Raw genomic sequence first — 16,876 nt, forward strand, 5'->3', positions numbered from 1 at the left:
AACCTTCCCCCTGCTCTCCCTTAACCTTCTCCCTGCTCTCCCAAATCTGCTTGGTTTTGACTCCTTTAACAACTGGGCTGGCTTATCTTTCTTGGTAGATGGCTGCAATGCACCTACCAGACTGATGTTTGCTGAGCTGAAGAAGCCATACAGCAACCAGACTGTCTTTCCCGTGGGGAGGACGGTGGAATACGTGTGCCGGCCTGGGTACGCCCGGCACCCAGGGATGCCACCAGTCATTACATGCCTCAGGAATCGGACGTGGTCTATGGCACTGGAGTTCTGTAAAAGTAAGTCCTGCAAGTGCTAAAAATCCTGAAGTGTCAGGCTTGGCTGGATTTCCACATTTTTCTAGCTTTATGAGTTTCCTTATGCAGTCTGGTCTGTGTTAGCATCCCTGGCTGGGATGTGAGTGAGCAGCGGAGGGTTAACGGTGGCTGGCGTTCCCTTCTAGGGAAACAATGTGCTAACCCAGGGGATCCGGAGAATGGCAGAGCTGTTGTCCTGACAGACCTCCTCTTCGGGTCCAAAGTTAATTACACTTGTAACAAAGGGTGAGTTTGCAACTAGCTGAATTCAAGTGCCAAGTGAGTGAAGCAGATTTTCAGCTTTACATGAAGGAAGCTATGTCCCAAGTCAGAATCCTTGGCTGCCTCTTACAAGGGTTGTAAAGAAATCTCAAGTCCCTTAATGTAAATTAATAAATCCTTCTGTGTGACTCCAGGTACAAGTTGGTTGGAGGTTCTCAGAGGACATGCGAGGTATCTGGTGCACATGTCTCATGGAGTGGTGATGCTCCTGTCTGCCAAAGTAAGTAGGCCACAACAAAAGGTCCTTGGAGATGGCTTGGAAGAGAGTGGCACATCTTTCAACACAAAGATTTTATTGCAACAAATTTGTCAAGTCACTGTATGTGTAAAATCTTCCCTTTTTCTTTTCATTCTGTTTTGGTTTTGGATGCTTCTGAACATGTTTCCAAAGGTCTTTTATTTATCCTGGTCTGAACTGGGAAAACCATTAACATTTTAAACTCTCTGTTACTGGGATAAGTATTTCTCACCGGTCATGTAGGAATGGTGTGGTCAGTCTCTCTCTGCATGTGTCACCAATGGTTATGGAAAGGGAGGTAAGAATTGTCCCACCACCTCCAGACATGGGCAGCAAGGAAGTGATTCACAGGAGGGCACAAGTTTTCCTTCCCACATATGATTTTTTTTTTTCCATACAAGGTTTGTCTCTGGATAATTTGGGTCACTGTGTCCAGAAAGCATCACTGCTGAGATGGGTTCATCCCCGTCGGTTCCCTTCCTGGGAAGCGTGTGTGTCCTGCAGACCCCAGGCGCTGCTGCAGCAATGATGCTAAAAGCCACCTTGTACGCACCCGCAGGCATCGTCTGCGATCCTCCTCCGGACATCCCCCACGGGAGACACAGTGGGCACCTGATGGACACATTCTCCTACGCGGACGTGGTCGTCTACACCTGCGACTCGGGCCACTTGCTGGCTGGGGAGTCCTCCATCTTCTGCACCACGGCAGACGGGGAGCACGGCGTGTGGAGCGGGCCGCCGCCGCAGTGCGGAGGTAGGGCTCTGCCATGCGTGGGCGTCATCCCCACTGGAGACGTTTGCTTGTGAGTGGCAGAAGGACTGATTGTGGTTGCAGTGGGGGCTGCACCCACGGATAGGAAGACACATAACATGACAGACATTTCTTCAAATAACTTAATCGGATTAATTGTCTTCTGCCTTTGGTTTTTGAAGATTGAGTTTTTCAATATTTTTTTCTTGTCCTGTCCATGTTTCTTATCTGCCTTTCCTTCTCCTTTGCAGAGGTGAGATGTCCTCCCCCTCCAGGCATCGCCAATGGGAAGCACAGTGGCCAGCTCTCGGACACCCACCTCCCAGGCTCGACTGTGCAGTACAGCTGCAGGGACGGCTACTCCCTCGTTGGGAACGCTTCCATTAGCTGTACAGCTGAGGGAATGTGGAGCCGGCCCCAGCCCCGATGTGAAGGTGTGTTTGTGTTGGCTTTTTTTATCTTTCCTTGGGCCCTGTCTTCCTTCTTGGCTCTTGGTCTCATCGCTACAGACCAGATCTCCAGTGAGAGGCAGAGCCCAAAGGTCCCACAGGCAGGAGCAGCTCCATCTGCCTCTGTGGACTTCTCTTTCTGTCCTCAGTAAGGGCAGACTCTCAGGAGCAGGTGAATAATGGTATTTTGTGTAAGCATAAGAGTCAATAATGTTGATATGCCCATGACAGTGATGGCAAAGTTCAGCAGCAGGTACTGCCCTTGGTCACTGTCCCTCCACACCCAGGATGGGCTTCATACCCCCAGCAGTGCCTCGTGCTCTTCACTTCCAGCAACCGGCTGCAAAAGACCAGAGATCGAGAATGGAAGAACGTCTGGGCTGGAGACCATGTACAGGCTCGCAGACATCGTTGTCTTCGAATGTGATTTTGGTTATGCCTTGAAGGGCTCTCAAGAGTCTCAGTGCCAGTTTGGGGGCACATGGGACCCTCCTGTCCCCATCTGTGAAAAGAGTAAGTGTAAATGAGGTGGTGGGTGGTAGCTGATTCCTTCTGAACCACTGTGTGAGTGCACCTGGCAGGGTGCAACTGCCTCACACTGGAGGTAAAGAGGCCACTCTCCAGGACTGGAAGGGACAAACACACACATATCTGTCGTCCTGTCTGGATAATCCCCATTCAGGCATCGGAACAGGCTGCCCGGGGAAGTGGTGGAGTCACCATCCCTGGAGGTATTTCAAAGACATGTAGATGTGGCATGTAGGGACATGGTTTAGTGGTGGAATTGCAGTGTGAGGTGAATGGTTGGGCTCAATGATCCTAAAGGCCTTTTCCAACCTAAACAATTCTATGATTCAGACCCTTGTTCTGTAGGGCTTTCATCTCTTTAAATGGATCCACAGAGAAACAGTGAGTCAGGCTGGTGTCTGATCTTGTTTACAACCCAGAAGGGACAGAGCAAACTCTTAGGACCACAGATAGAAACTAACCACTGTAAATGCCTAAACAGGGAGAGATGATCATTCTTGATGTCAATAAGCTCAAAAAACATGAAGGCTGGAAGGTAAGTGAGGGTAGGATGGAAACATAGTTCAAACAGTGACAGCCCTAGTTATTTGGGAAAAGTTAATGGGAAAGACAGACAGAAAGAAAGAAGTTAAAAGGCTGCCTTACCCCACAGTTGGTGTTTGTGGCACCAGCTCTTCACCAGTTATGACTTTTCCCCCTCCTTGTAGTGCTGCAGTGTCCTTCCCCTCCAAATATCAAAAATGGCCAGCATGACAGCAAGGATGTGAAAGTGTTCATTCCTGGAACATCAGTGAAGTACTACTGTGACCCGGGGTATGTCCTCACTGGGAAAACAACCGTTTCTTGTTTGACATCTGGAACCTGGAGCATCCCTTACCCCCGCTGTGAAGGTGAGCTGTCAGTGCTGTTACTCACAGTGAGAAGGGCGACCATTGTGGTCGCACAGCCTTCCCTGGATTTTGACCTTGCAAAAACAAAAGGGGAAACCCCAGCTCTGTCAGCCGCTTCCCTAGCCCATGCTCTGCTGCTTTTCACTTCCAGTGATCACCTGCACAAGCCCCAGCATGCAGGATGGAGAAGTGGCTGGAGGAAAGAGAGCTGTGTACCATCCTGGGGCCAGCATCACCTTCCAGTGCCACCCGGGCTACATGCTGCAGGGCAGCCATGAAGCCAAGTGCCAGCCCGATGGCCGTTGGGTGCCTGCTGTCCCCACCTGCAAGCCAGGTGAGCATGGGCACATGGTGGTTTAGAAGGAGGATGCTTAGGGCCATTCTTGCCCTGGAGGGGCCCTGAGGTCATGCTCTCTGCCTCACTGACATTGCTTCAGGTGCAACAGTCTTGCCATGTTAGCTGTGCTCTGTTGGCAAAATCACTAAAATGCCATTCTCTGCTCCTGCCCTGTTAGTGCTGCCTTGTCCTGCACCTCCCACCATCGCCCATGCCACACACAGCGCAGAGCTTGGGGCAAACTTCACCAGCGGCATGTCCGTGAACTACAGCTGCCAGCCCGGCTTCTCCCTCTTCGGAGACCCCTCTGTCTGGTGCACGGCCTCGGGGAGCTGGAGCCGCCCGTACCCACGCTGCACAGGTGGGGCCAGCTGCAGCTCCCCGTGCACCCGTGGCTGGCTGAGCATCCGTCCCGTGCTCGGCTGACCCTGGAGCAGGCAAACCTGCCAACCTGCAGCATTGGCATGGGGAGGGGGGAGGTGAACCCACACACCCAAAGACCCCCCTGGGTCTAAGTGTGCTTCCAGCACATGCAGGAGCTATGTGCATTTTGGTGGCATTGGGAATAACCTAGTGAACTGCTAAAGCCCATGGTTTCCTGCAAGGAGACAATCTTGAGTGTTCTGATTTCTGAAGTGGCAAATTCTGCACTCTACAGCCTGAAGACGACACGCTGCACCAGTGTAGGATGTGCAGAGTGGAAACATGAAACTAGCTAAACTGTTTGTTGGTTTGGTTTTTTTGGGGGGTGGGGGTGGCTGTTTTAGTCTACTTTTTTTTTAAGAGCATATAAATTAGGTGTGTGTCTCTCTATGTAAAGTAAGAGTTTATGTAAGCAAACGTCAGAATACATAGAAGAGATATTAATACCTTGGGGTTTGTAACAGTGCCTACCAATGTACTTGTTTCTCTTTAGCTGCATTTCACAGCCAGGACATATTCTTCATGTGCATTTTGTTCCTTGGCAGCTGGCTGTGGGACACCAACAACGTTATTGTTTGCTGAGTTAAACAAGGAACATAAAAATCAGACTGAGTTTCCTGTTGGGAAGACTGTGAAGTACACTTGTAGGCCTGGATATGTGAAACATCCACAAATATCACCAACTATTACGTGTCTTGAAAATCAAACATGGTCTGAAGCCCAGGAGTTTTGCAAGCGTATGTTTTGCAGATACTTCTAGTTTGTTTAAATTTCAGTGTGATGAATGAAGCCTTGTCATTCTTCTTTTCAGTTCCCTCCTTTATGGGGTTTGCGAAAACTCTTAGAATTAGTGGCCCTTTTCTTATAGCATTGAGTTAAAGAAGCTTAAAATCAGGTCTTTTTTTACCCAGGGAGAAAGTGTGATCATCCAGGAGAACCAGAGAACGGCAGAGTTATCATTACAACAGATCTCTTCTTCGGATCAACAGTGAATTACACCTGCAATGAAGGGTGAGCCCCAGCCAAGCTCCTGCTCCTCACTGAGATGAAATCAGCAATGCTTCTGCTCTCCCTGCAACCCGTGGGCAATGCATGTCTCCCCAGAGAGACCAGGGGTTGTGGCTCTGAGCTCAGAGCACACCGGCATTGCCTGCAGAAGGTGATGCTGGAGGAGAAACTGGAGTTCTCAGGTGCTAAGAGAAAACAGAAATCATCCAAATGATCAGGGAAAACCTCAGCATCCTTTGGGTAGTTTAAAAAGTTTGGGCACTAAAGCAATTCTCATATTCACAATGGTCTATTTCTAGTCTGATTTCTAGTCCAAATATTTGGACCAAGAATTTGGAGAAGGGGATTTATTTATAATTTTTTAAGTGCCAATTAGAGGGCATGACTACCTGAGTCTGGTTCTGTGGAGCATATGAGGTGAAAAGGGGTTTCATTTTGGAAGCTCTGGCTTAAACCAGCGATTTAAGTGGACATTTCTAGAGGGCAGAAGGAAGAGGAGAAGGCATGACAGCTCCCTGAGGCTGCCTGTGCCAGCTGAGGGGACCTGGGGGGGAAGTTCCCCACATGAGCTAAGGTTCAGCGCTCTAAAATGGCAGTATTAGACAACAACTAAGGTAATACTTGGTGGCTGTGGGAGATGCAATGTTCAACGACAGTCCTGTAGTGACAAAAGTGACTTTGTTTGACCCCAGGCACAGGCTGGTGGGAGTGTCCCAGCGGCACTGTGTGATTTCAAGCTCTGGGCCACGAGTGAGGTGGAGCGGCGATGTTCCCGTCTGCCAGAGTAAGTACGTTGGGTTAGGAGCTGAACAGACTGGTACGAAACCAAACACGGCACAAAGTGACGCAGATCGGTGCTTTCCTTGGGAAAGATCTTCCAAGGCAAAGACAAAAAGCATCACTGCTGAGATGGGTTCATCCCCGTCGGTTCCCTTCCTGGGAAGCGTGTGTGTCCTGCAGACCCCAGGCGCTGCTGCAGCAATGATGCTAAAAGCCACCTTGTACGCACCCGCAGGCATCGTCTGCGATCCTCCTCCGGACATCCCCCACGGGAGACACAGTGGGCACCTGATGGACACATTCTCCTACGCGGACGTGGTCGTCTACACCTGCGACTCGGGCCACTTGCTGGCTGGGGAGTCCTCCATCTTCTGCACCACGGCAGACGGGGAGCACGGCGTGTGGAGCGGGCCGCCGCCGCAGTGCGGAGGTAGGGCTCTGCCGTGCGTGGGCGTCATCCCCGCCGGCAAGGCTGCAGGCAGGGCAAGGTGCACACAGGGACGTACAGCAGTCCTGGGGGTGAATGCACAGAAATAAATGCTCCAAAGTTGAGAGAGCTGAAGCATCTGGATAGACTGGCAGTGAGCAGCAGCCGAGGGATGCCTGTCTGAGACTTCCCTGTCTCACAGGCTGGCAGCTCAGCTGCAATATTCCTTTGATCCAAGTCATTCATTTTTCCATAATCCTCTTCTTTTCTCACTAGTGACATGACTATGGTTTTGCCCTCTCCCCCCAGTCTCGCAGTGCTCTCACCCTCCAGCCGTCACCAATGGAAAGCACAGTGGCCAAGCCACAACAGTTTTCGTCAGCGGCATGTCTGTGAGCTACACCTGTGATCCTGGCTACGTTCTTGTTGGAGAGGCACAGCTTAACTGTACTTCTTCTGGAGCTTGGAGTGTCCCTGCCCCTCAGTGCGAAGGTGCATTCACCTGCCTTTGTCACTTGTGGATATGCCAGTGATACAAAGGGATTACGGGAGGAAAGAAGGGGAGAAAAGTGAAAATCCACATGCATGTACTTAGACTCAGTTGTCTAGTGCTAAATAGGAAAACAAACCAGACAACCCATATGCTCATTCATCCTGTTCTCAGTGAAGATTTCCTTCCCTGTAGGGCGGCTGTGTCCCTCCCCATCACCAATTGACCACGGCCAGCATGATGGCAAGGATGTGAAAGTGTTCGTCCCTGGAAAGTCTGTAAATTACAGCTGTGACCCTGGCTATTCTCTTATTGGCAAAACAGCTCTATACTGTACGGTCAATGGAACCTGGAGCATCCCTTATCCCCGGTGCGAAGGTAAGCTGTGAATGGTGTTGCCCATAGTGAAAAGGGGGACCATCACAGTCACACGTCTTTCCTGAATTTTCATAGGATCACAGAACCATTAAATAGTTCGGGTTGGAAGGGACCTGACAGACCATCTAATTCCCACCCCCTGCCACAGGCAGGGACACCTGCCACCAGCCCAGGTTGCTCCCAGCCCCGTCCAACCTGGTCCTGAACCCTTCCAGGGATGGGGCACCCACAGCGGCTCTGGGCACCCTGTGCCAGCACCTCACCGCCCTCACAGCAAAGAATTTCCTCCTGATATCTCATCTAAATCTCCCCTCTTTCAGTTTAAAGCCATTCTCCCTTGTCCTGTCACTACACACCCTTGTAAAAAGTCCCTCTCCAGCTTTTTTGTTGGCCCCTTTAGGTACTGGAAGCTGTTCTAGGGTCTCCCCGGAGCCTTCTCTGCTCCAGGCTTTGTGCGTGCATCCTTCCTGCATGCTACGTGTCCATGCCTCTTTGTCATTTTGTTTTGTCCTCTCTCTTTAGTGCTGCAATGCCCTTCACCTCCAAATATTGAAAAAGGAAATCACAACAGCCAGGACATGGAAGTTTTCACTACTGGAATGGTTGTAAATTACAGCTGTGACCCTGGCTACAGCCTCCTGGGAGAGGCATCAATTTACTGCACTGACTCGGGAAACTGGAGCCTCCCTCTTCCCCGGTGTACAGGTACACAGTGGTTCCAAGATGGGACTTGTGGACAGTCTTGGGATTTCTGCCATTGAAAGCCTGTAGGACTTGTCCTTTCCTTTACTGTTTCCAACATTTTGAATCCTTCAGTCCTTCCCCTTTGTTTTCAGTTTTGCTTGTAAACTCACATCTATGCATACTCAACATACATTTTAAAACAACTTTGTTTATTTGATATCCCCTGTGTTTGCTTTCCTGATAGGTGGCTGTGGTGCACCTCCAAACTTAACCTTTGCTGAGCTAACTGAAGAATACAAAAATCTGATGGAGTTTCGTGTTGGGGACACTGTGCGATACAGATGCCAGCTGGGATACATGAGTCACCTTGGAGTACCCCCGACTCTGACTTGCCTCAAAAACCACACGTGGTCTGAAGCGCTAGAGTTCTGTAAAAGTGAATAGCTCAATCAGTTTGGTGTTGGTTGTTGAAAATAGTCTAAGTTACATTTGTGGGTTTCCTAAAGCAATTCTTTAAAACATGATTCATACATGGCTTCACTAGTCACATAATTTGGGCAGCTATTGGTCTTTTTAAAATCACATCTTTATTGGTGTCTGAATGTGGACAGATCCTTAAGATACCTTCTCATAGTGCATTACAAAACTGCAAGAGAGGAGTTTAAACTCAGCCTTGTTCTTTCCCAGGGAAGCAATGTAAATACCCAGAAACACCAAAGAATGGCAGAGTTGTTGTTCTGACAGATCTCCTTTTTGAGTCAACGGTGAGCTACACGTGTGAAGAAGGGTGAGTCCCACGCTGCCTTTGCTGACTCCATTTCTGAGCTTGGTGTTGGGCAACTTACAGTAGAAGGTCACAGCCCGCTCCTCTGCATGGCCGTTCTCCAACAGCAAGCCAGAATTTGTATTTTGGTTCTGGTTATGCCATAGTTACCTGCTCGGGAAAGGGAGAAGCGTCTCTCATTTTTCCCTGATTTCCCTGAGCTCAACAGATTATTTTGCAAACTTCAGTTTCAGCCTGCCTTCTCAGACAGCCACCCAGCAGGAGCTGAGAGTGCAAGCAAGCATGTGCCACAAGGATGCTCCAGCAGTTTGGAAATCACTTGCGTCCAAGTCCTGATTTAGCACCTGACCAATCTAACCCAGAATAATTTGGGATCATTGCTGTTCTTCTTGGATCTAGGAAGAAGGAACTTGGTGTCCTTCCTTCCCATATGTCAAACCAACAGAAACACCTCAGTGACCAGCCAGAATGAGGAGGCTGCAGATGGACACCTCTGGGAGTAGTGTCAGAATGGGAGTACAAAATCCAAGCTGAATGACTCGGTACCAACTGATATTTCTTTCTTTGTAACTCCAGGCATCGACTGGTTGGACAGTCTCACAGGCGATGTGAGATTTTTGGACCAGATGTTGCATGGAGTGGCGTTCTTCCCATTTGTCAGAGTAAGTAGGTCACCACTAGACCTGGCCCAGAATTGCCAAATTAAGTCCTTAAAATTAAAAAGTGGCCTTTCCTTAAAATAAATAGAACCTTGAGAAATAAGATTTTTTTAAAGCCTAATATGCTTCTAGGATTGTTTTGTTTTGCTTGGTTGGATGGTTTCTTCTAAAAATCTTCCAGATGGTAGCTTTTGATCTTTCACAGTTAGGTAGACTGAAGAGTTGTGAGATGCCTGCAGGGGTGTGTCCCTTTTCTTTCATAAACATGAATAATGAATTAAGGAAGAAATGTGTCTTGCAGTAGAAGAGTGGGTTATTAAGTAAAATTGAACTGGGATCTTCCAAATACTGTACTGTGACCCAAACCACAAGGCTGTTTTGCAGGGTTTGATCACTGCAATTAGTCTTCCCTTCAGACGTAATTGCTTTGGAAGGCATAAACTGGGTATAGTAAAGCAGTCATGAGAATGACTAAAAGGACTTCAGGATTTCTACACCATTTAATATATTTATTGGAATGTATTTGCATTATTCTGTTTATAGGCACAAAACTATGTTTTTATATAGAATAATGTGGTAAACCTATGGTACCTGTAGGAACTGAAAAGCCCTCAGTTCTTGAAATTATTTTCCTGTGAGGCTCCAAGTACTGCCTGTGAAACTCCTCTGAGCAGTGGCACATCAATGATGGACTTTATATATGCATCAATTACAGCACACATATAGCTCCCTCTTTGAGATAATGAATTTATTTTTCAGAGGTGGTATGTCCAGTCCCAGAGATCCAGAATGGGAGAGTATCTGCTCTTAAAAATCACTACACATACAAAGATACTGTTAGCTTTAAGTGTCGTAAAGGCTTCACCTTGCGAGGCCGTCGCACGTCCCAGTGCCAAGCAGATGAAACGTGGGATCCACCCATACCAGTCTGTGAGCAGGGTAAGTGTCAGCACTCTCACTTGTTAGCACTGCAGATTCCTCCCCTACTGGTCCTACCCACTCACTGAAGCCAAAGTTAGCTTTACTTTTCCTGTTCGCTCCAACTACTTTAAGGAGAAAACAGAAATTGTTTCCTTTATTTATGCCTCTCTTCTCACACAGGAGATGACCCAGGTTTTGGGTAATGCTGTAAGTATAAGCAAGATTTGCACTTTTCTCACCCTACTTGTTGCAATCAATAATCCACATTCTCTTCATTTCCTGAAAGTGAAAATTGGTAGTTTGAAAATTTGGTGGTTTGAAAGCAGGACACTGACTATCAGAGGGGAGTGAACTTTTCGCTGGAAATGTAAAGGCAGGATGAGGGAAAGTTGTGTATTGTATTTGCTCAATCAATATATATTTTAAACTCTTAATGCTGCATCTAGATGGAGTGGCAGAGCACTATCATCATCCCGATACCAAACCAAAACCAGGTAGGTTAAAAGATTTCCTGAACACTAACTCGTCCTCCCAACTTGACCTGCTTTTTGCAGGGAAGAGGGGTAATTGCACTTTTTTACTGTCTTCTTATCACCTTTTTTACAATTGAACATCACCTTCTCACCCTCTCCCTTTTCACTTTCAGTAGTGAAGTGTCTGCCTCCTCCAAGCATTCCTAACGGGGAACACAGCAGTCGTTTCTCAGACACTTTTGATGTAGGAGCTCTTGTGCGCTACCACTGCAAACACGGCTTCTCTCTCATTGGGAATAAGTCTGTTCGTTGCACAACAGACGGAGTCTGGAGCCATCCGACTCCTCGCTGTGAAGGTATGTTTGTGCTCTTTCCACTGAACCGTCTCAGCTTTCTAAATGTATTCAGCATGTAGTGATATTTGCCTAAGGACTTGCTGAAACAAGCTGTTGCTTCAATAAACTCCACCGCTAAAAAAAGAATGAGGTCTCTGTGGACTCTACCCCACTCAAGTTTTGCAGTCTGAAGGGTTCTTTATACTCTCACTTCACAGTTGGCTGTGTGAGCCCAAGAGTCGGGAATGAAAAAGCAATCTGAGAGACTCTCTGTAGGCCTGGAGACATCATCACAATTGAATGCAGCATTGCTAATGTCCCAAAAGACCTCCACAAGTCCCAGTCCCAGCCTAGGGACGCATGGGATCCTCCACTCCTCCTCTGTGAAAGAGGAAAGCATGTGTTATCTCTTCCGTGGGTGGCTATCCTTTTTGACCTTCTCACTCTTGGTACTGTGTTGTAAGATGTTTAGGAGGTGAGCGGAATCCGGAGTCTAGTTGTTCAGAACTGAAGATCCATCTGTCCTAATTTTTCCCATTCTTATTGCTGCAGTATCTGGTGCCTCAGTTTCTCAGTGTGAATGTCTTAAAAATGAGCTGAGGCCAGCTTTGCCAGCCATAAGGAATGTGTATAAATGTTGTAATAAGATGGTCTTATAATGGAAATTCCACACTTGTATATATGAACTAACCACTCTTCTTATCTGACATACCATGAGAGATGATGGTGAAGTTTCCCGTCTTGCCTCTATGAGCTCTGTTTTGATCAGCACATCTCTCTTTTTAGTGCTGCGCTGTTCCAAGCCTACAGGTATCGCCCATGGGTCTTTCAGTGGCCCGGCAAAAGCGGTTTTCACTCCTGGAACATCTGTAAGCTACATCTGTGAGCCCGGCTTCTCTCTCATTGGGACAGCATCCGTTTCTTGCACACAATCTGGAGCCTGGAGCCATCCTCCTCCGGTCTGTCAAGGTGTGTTTTTGTTGCAGAGAGCTAAGAAGAAAGGACATTTAACATGACTTGCCTTAGGGAAAGGTTTGTATAAGAACAAAATCTGAGACTTTTACTACAGAATGCGTGATAAGAACATGATCAAGTTTATACCCACTTCCAAAGCCTGATGGAGTTACAGGGTTACAAAATCAGTTTGTTGAGCCTAGGTGAAGAAATTAAAAGGGAACAATCAAAGCTGCAAAAGGTAGGGTGCCTTTGCTACCCTCTGGCAGTCCGTCAGGATCCTGATGCCAACACTGTTGTTTGTATCTCCCTGACTTTCCAGTTGTGAAGTGTCTCCATCCTCCAAACATCACCAACGGGAAGCTCAAAGCCAACATCTCAGACACTTTTTCCTACGGAGCATCTGTATCCTACAGCTGCAACCCTGGTTATTCACTTGTTGGGAATGCTTTCATCAACTGCACAGTGTCAGGAGCCTGGAGCCAGCCTCCTCAGTGCAAAGGTGTGTTTGTGCTTAATTTGCTCATGTTGTTTGGAATTCATGGTGGCAGAATCAGAAGTGGGCTGAGGAGACATGCAGCCATGTTGACATACATTCTTTACTTTGGAAAAAATCAGATCTTCAGAGAGACATACGGAACAAAATCTAAGCAGTAAAATCTCCTGCAGCTAACACTGAATTCCATCCCCTTATTTTGCTTGGGAACCATAGTTCCCTTTCTATCATAGTTAGGCAGTCTTGATCTGTTAATTATGAATTTATGTACTCTTTGGGAAGAGTATGATATTATCATAAAGAAGCAGGATGGGAACCTCACACTAACAGTCAGAAAGATATGAGTACAATAGAGGCAATTCTGAAAGGCAGTTTTAACTCTTGTATGTTTTCCATTTCTGGTCTTGTTGCCACAAATGAGTTGTGTAATAATTTCCCTCCATTAAAAGCTTTTCATTTTTAGTAAAAGAGTAGCAACTTTTCCCCTTTCCTTTCCTTCCCTTCCCTTTTTGTGTCTCTCACTCCCCAGTTATCACTAACAGGAATCAGGGGAAGTGATTAGTTCACAGGAGTTGCCTCTGATGGGTGTTTTGTAGGTTAAGTGTCAGCCTGACTATTACTCCCTTCTCGAAAAATGCCTCTGTATCTGTGACTTGGCACTTCTGTGTAGCTCACTGGGAAGGTCAGTCCTCAGGCAAAGCTGACCAGAGGTGATTTCATGAATGTCACAAGATTCCTAGTGTGAGTGTTCCTGCGTGGAAAACTGGACATTCACTGGAATAAATTCATTACTACACAGGGAACTTCCTTGGTGGAGTTGTACTCACCTCAGTGACTCAAGAGTTGAAAGTGCTTGGGTAACAATGAGAGGAAATAACGTACCAAATGCTTATTTACATAAGTCAGAAGCTCTTTAAAGGAAGCAGTCTCACAGAAAACCTCTCCCTGCCATTCCACATTCTCATGGTTTTGAAGTGTCTTTAGCAACTATTATATGTGATAGCAAAAATAAATACTAAAAAAAAACCCATAAAACAAAGGGTAAAAGTCACATGTTGACCTCACCCCTTTGGTCTCCACTGAGAAACTTCTTCAGAATTCTTGGGCTTGGACTGTCAAAGGTGAGTAGATGCTTAAATTGAAGCAACTGACTCACTTCACTGAACTCAGTAGTGTAAGTATCTTAGACGGCTGGACTATTTAATAAATTAATTCTTGATAAATAATATGGCTGGTGACATCTTTGAAAGGCAAGGGACTTCTACAGACTAGAAGTGAGTTATAGACAGTTGATTATAAAGCTCCCACAGAATCCTTCACTGCTACACCTTTCTTCTCCAAACGTTTTGTTAGCCCAGCATCAGAAAAATCTCTCTGGAAGGCTTCTCCCAAGGTATCTCCTACTGCACACAATTTTCCATCTGCCGTATCAGTGTGGAGTAGCTGATCTGTACAAATATTCACTGTGGGAACGCAACACCCACCCTCTTCTGCAGCCACAAAGAAAGGATAAGAATTATTTCCTGGTTACATTCAGAAAGAATTCAAGAACAATATCTTAACCCACAGTTGTATTTCTCAAATTTTATGTTCCCTCTCATTAAATGTCCTTTTTTTGTAACTTCTGATTTCAGAGATGGGATGTATATTCCCAGTAGTTCAAGGTGTAAAGAAAGCCACAAAAGGAAATACTTATCGCTCTGGGACTAACATCACTCTTGAATGTGATGATGGTTACACTTTGGAAGGCATCGGTCAGATTCAGTGCCAAGAGGACTTTAGCTGGGACCCTCCTGTACCCACCTGTAAACTGAGTGAGTGAAATATGCATGAAGCAAAGATCAAACGGAAACATGCAAAAGCATTTCAAACATGCAAATGTTCTTTCTGTATTAAAAAAGAAAAGTATATAATGGTGTGGCTTTGAAGAGATCCTGTATTGTAGGCCTTAGCAGTGAAAGTTTTAGCAATAAAGTGGTTATCTACAATTCAGAAACACCGTATTTTGCTAGAATAGTTCGCTCATTTTTCGTTTTCTCTTCCTTTCAGCATCACGCAAGTCTGGTTCAGTAGGCCTAGGTAAGTAGCTTAGAAACGTTTTTGTGGCCAGGTTTTCAGCTTTACACAGTGGTCTTAGTGGCACCATTTCCCTCTGCTTACTTCAAAGATATGCCTCATTATGTCTTGTGCTGACAACAGTGAGAATAATATGTGCTCTTCTCTCTCAGGAGCTGCAGCTGCAGGAATCCTGCTTGTTCTGGGGGCAGGCATTGCCTGGAAAATTATTTCTAAGCAGAAGGAAGGGTAAGCAGTCTGCTGGATGTTCATCCATGTCCTTTGTTGACATGTCTCAAGTTTTATACACTTTATAAACCTGGAATATTTGCCTGAATATGCCTGGGCCTTGTAATTCTGTATCTTCAGCTCACACTTGCAAACTGTACAAGACACAGCAACCTGGAATCAATGGTGTGGTTGTTTTATTTCAAGGCGCTCTTCCTTAGAGAAAACCAACATGAGTGTTCTTTTACAAACCAATACAGTTCACCAATTTCTTCTTTTTCACTTAGCTATTATAATACATACGAAAACCACATATGAAAACCCTCTGAACCAGACGTATTCATGTCTTCCATAGAAGGTATGGATTTATGTTCCTCAACATAAAGTATCAGTTAAGAGCTGCAAACTTGACTAGAAAACTTCTTCCCCTGAATCTTCTAATAAGACGCTTTGTTTTGCTGGATGGAAGAGATTATTTTAAACATACTGGTTTTTTAAACATTCTATTTTTCTTTCTGACACCACCCTCAATGTGTTTCCTTTTCCATAATCTGAATATAGACGGTCTTCATGGGTCAGACTTCCAGACTATGCCTTGCTTCTAACATAAAGCTGCTTTTGTTTTGTAAGGATTATGGCAGAGCTTGCTCTCTAGAAAGCTACCTTAACAGCAGTAGTGTCAGAAAAGGACACTGAACTGTGCCTTTGGGGTTTTTTGCTTGCTTTTACACTAACTGCAATGTCATTTTTACCTGCAGGTGAATCTACGTTCTATCTTTCTGTGCTGAATCTATTGCAGATAATGATAAATTTTCAGTTAGCAGCACTCTGAATGTCATCAGTTTTGTCTACAAAATGGCACCTGTAAACACTAGCTCTTTTGTTTTTTATTTTTATAAAGGCTGGTTTTAGACAATTCCTCTTTTAAAACTATTGCAGAAATTCTCTTCCTCCCTCTCTGAGTTACAATGTAATCGCTAGGCATCTGTGTGAAAACAGGAAAAGTCTTAATTTTGACACCGGGCTGTCATCTTTTTCCTAGGCTGGGCATCTGCGCCGCCACTAACCAGGCATTATACTCATTCTCCACATATAGCTGCTGCAGGTTGCATGGAAGCATCGCTCATGCTGAGACTGAAATTCTGTGAAAAAGGCACTTTACAGTAAACTCAGCATTAATGCTCCTTCTGCTCCCACTGATTGATGCAAGGATCTAACAAAGCTCAAACTGCACGGAGTAAAGATGCTGCCTGAGGGACTTCTCTATGCTGCTGCCATCTGAGGAACATTTCCTTTCTTTATTTGCAAACCCTGTTATAAGCAAGATCCACAGAAGCATTCCTATGCATTCATGGAAGTCACAATTTGTTAAACCAAAGACTGTCTTAACAGCAACTGTGTTCACTTCTGCCCTGCCACATCATGGGACGCTGCTGTGTTTTCTTCCAGGAATGCCGATTTGTGGTGTTCCTCTATGGATGCTTAACCTAATAAAAGCTGAACGTGGGCCAGTAATTGCCTTAGGTTTTGTCTCTCCTTTTGTGTCCGCCTAGAGTTTTGAGTCTTTTTTTTAACACTGCTCTGCTAACGCTCGGATTGCCTGTCAAAGCAGCAGCCCTGCACACGGCTGCTCATCCTGGGCAGGCACACAGGCGCCTTTATTTTTAATTTGCCTTTGTTGGCGTTCAAATGTGTTTAATCTGGGCAACTAAACATGTTTTGAAGATTTTCTTCTCTGCCGGCGTTGCGGGCGGCTCTCTGGGGGCTCTGCTCAGGAAAGGGCCCGCACCCCTCGGGCCGGGGCCTCTCCTCGGGCCGGGGCCGCCCCGCACGCCCCGACCCCTCCGCCGCGCAGGCAAACCCAGCCTCAAGCCAACGGCTGCGGAAGAGGCGGCGGCCCCACCGCCGCCACCCCGCCCTTCCCGAGGGGCAGAGCGGCCCCGCCATGGCGACCGCGGCGGAGGGAAGGGGCGGGCCGCGCCTGCGCCCCAGCCCCGC

The 16,876-nt window shown here is 46.6% G+C and overlaps 2 protein-coding genes across 2 annotated transcripts in view; both read left to right on the forward strand.

The window, feature by feature from the left end:
- The window catches only part of LOC119158598, a 75,524-nt gene extending 60,302 nt beyond the window's left edge, over positions 1–15,222 (forward strand). Inside the window, 28 exon segments of the mRNA XM_037410742.1 lie at positions 99–290; positions 455–554; positions 725–810; positions 1,388–1,582; positions 1,831–1,968; positions 2,362–2,541; positions 3,264–3,446; positions 3,598–3,780; positions 3,962–4,144; positions 4,752–4,943; positions 5,118–5,217; positions 5,907–5,998; positions 6,230–6,529; positions 6,731–6,868; positions 7,107–7,289; positions 7,812–7,994; positions 8,218–8,409; positions 8,661–8,760; positions 9,334–9,419; positions 10,176–10,355; positions 10,784–10,917; positions 10,920–11,166; positions 11,932–12,114; positions 12,422–12,601; positions 14,230–14,409; positions 14,645–14,674; positions 14,824–14,899; positions 15,166–15,222. Of these exon segments, the coding sequence (XP_037266639.1) occupies positions 99–290; positions 455–554; positions 725–810; positions 1,388–1,582; positions 1,831–1,968; positions 2,362–2,541; positions 3,264–3,446; positions 3,598–3,780; positions 3,962–4,144; positions 4,752–4,943; positions 5,118–5,217; positions 5,907–5,998; positions 6,230–6,529; positions 6,731–6,868; positions 7,107–7,289; positions 7,812–7,994; positions 8,218–8,409; positions 8,661–8,760; positions 9,334–9,419; positions 10,176–10,355; positions 10,784–10,917; positions 10,920–11,166; positions 11,932–12,114; positions 12,422–12,601; positions 14,230–14,409; positions 14,645–14,674; positions 14,824–14,899; positions 15,166–15,196 (4,247 nt within the window). The 3' untranslated portion in view covers positions 15,197–15,222.
- Positions 108–4,452, forward strand: LOC119158338 (complement receptor type 2-like). Its single transcript, XM_037410112.1, has 9 exons — positions 108–290; positions 455–554; positions 725–810; positions 1,388–1,582; positions 1,831–2,013; positions 2,362–2,541; positions 3,264–3,446; positions 3,598–3,780; positions 3,962–4,452. Exons 1-9 carry the CDS (start codon positions 125–127, stop codon positions 4,207–4,209), a joined length of 1,524 nt encoding a protein of 507 aa, XP_037266009.1. The 5' UTR covers positions 108–124; the 3' UTR covers positions 4,210–4,452.
- Positions 15,223–16,876: the final 1,654 nt, after the last annotated feature.

Source organism: Falco rusticolus, chromosome 17, assembly GCF_015220075.1.
Source record: "Falco rusticolus isolate bFalRus1 chromosome 17, bFalRus1.pri, whole genome shotgun sequence".
Lineage (NCBI taxonomy): Eukaryota > Metazoa > Chordata > Aves > Falconiformes > Falconidae > Falco > Falco rusticolus.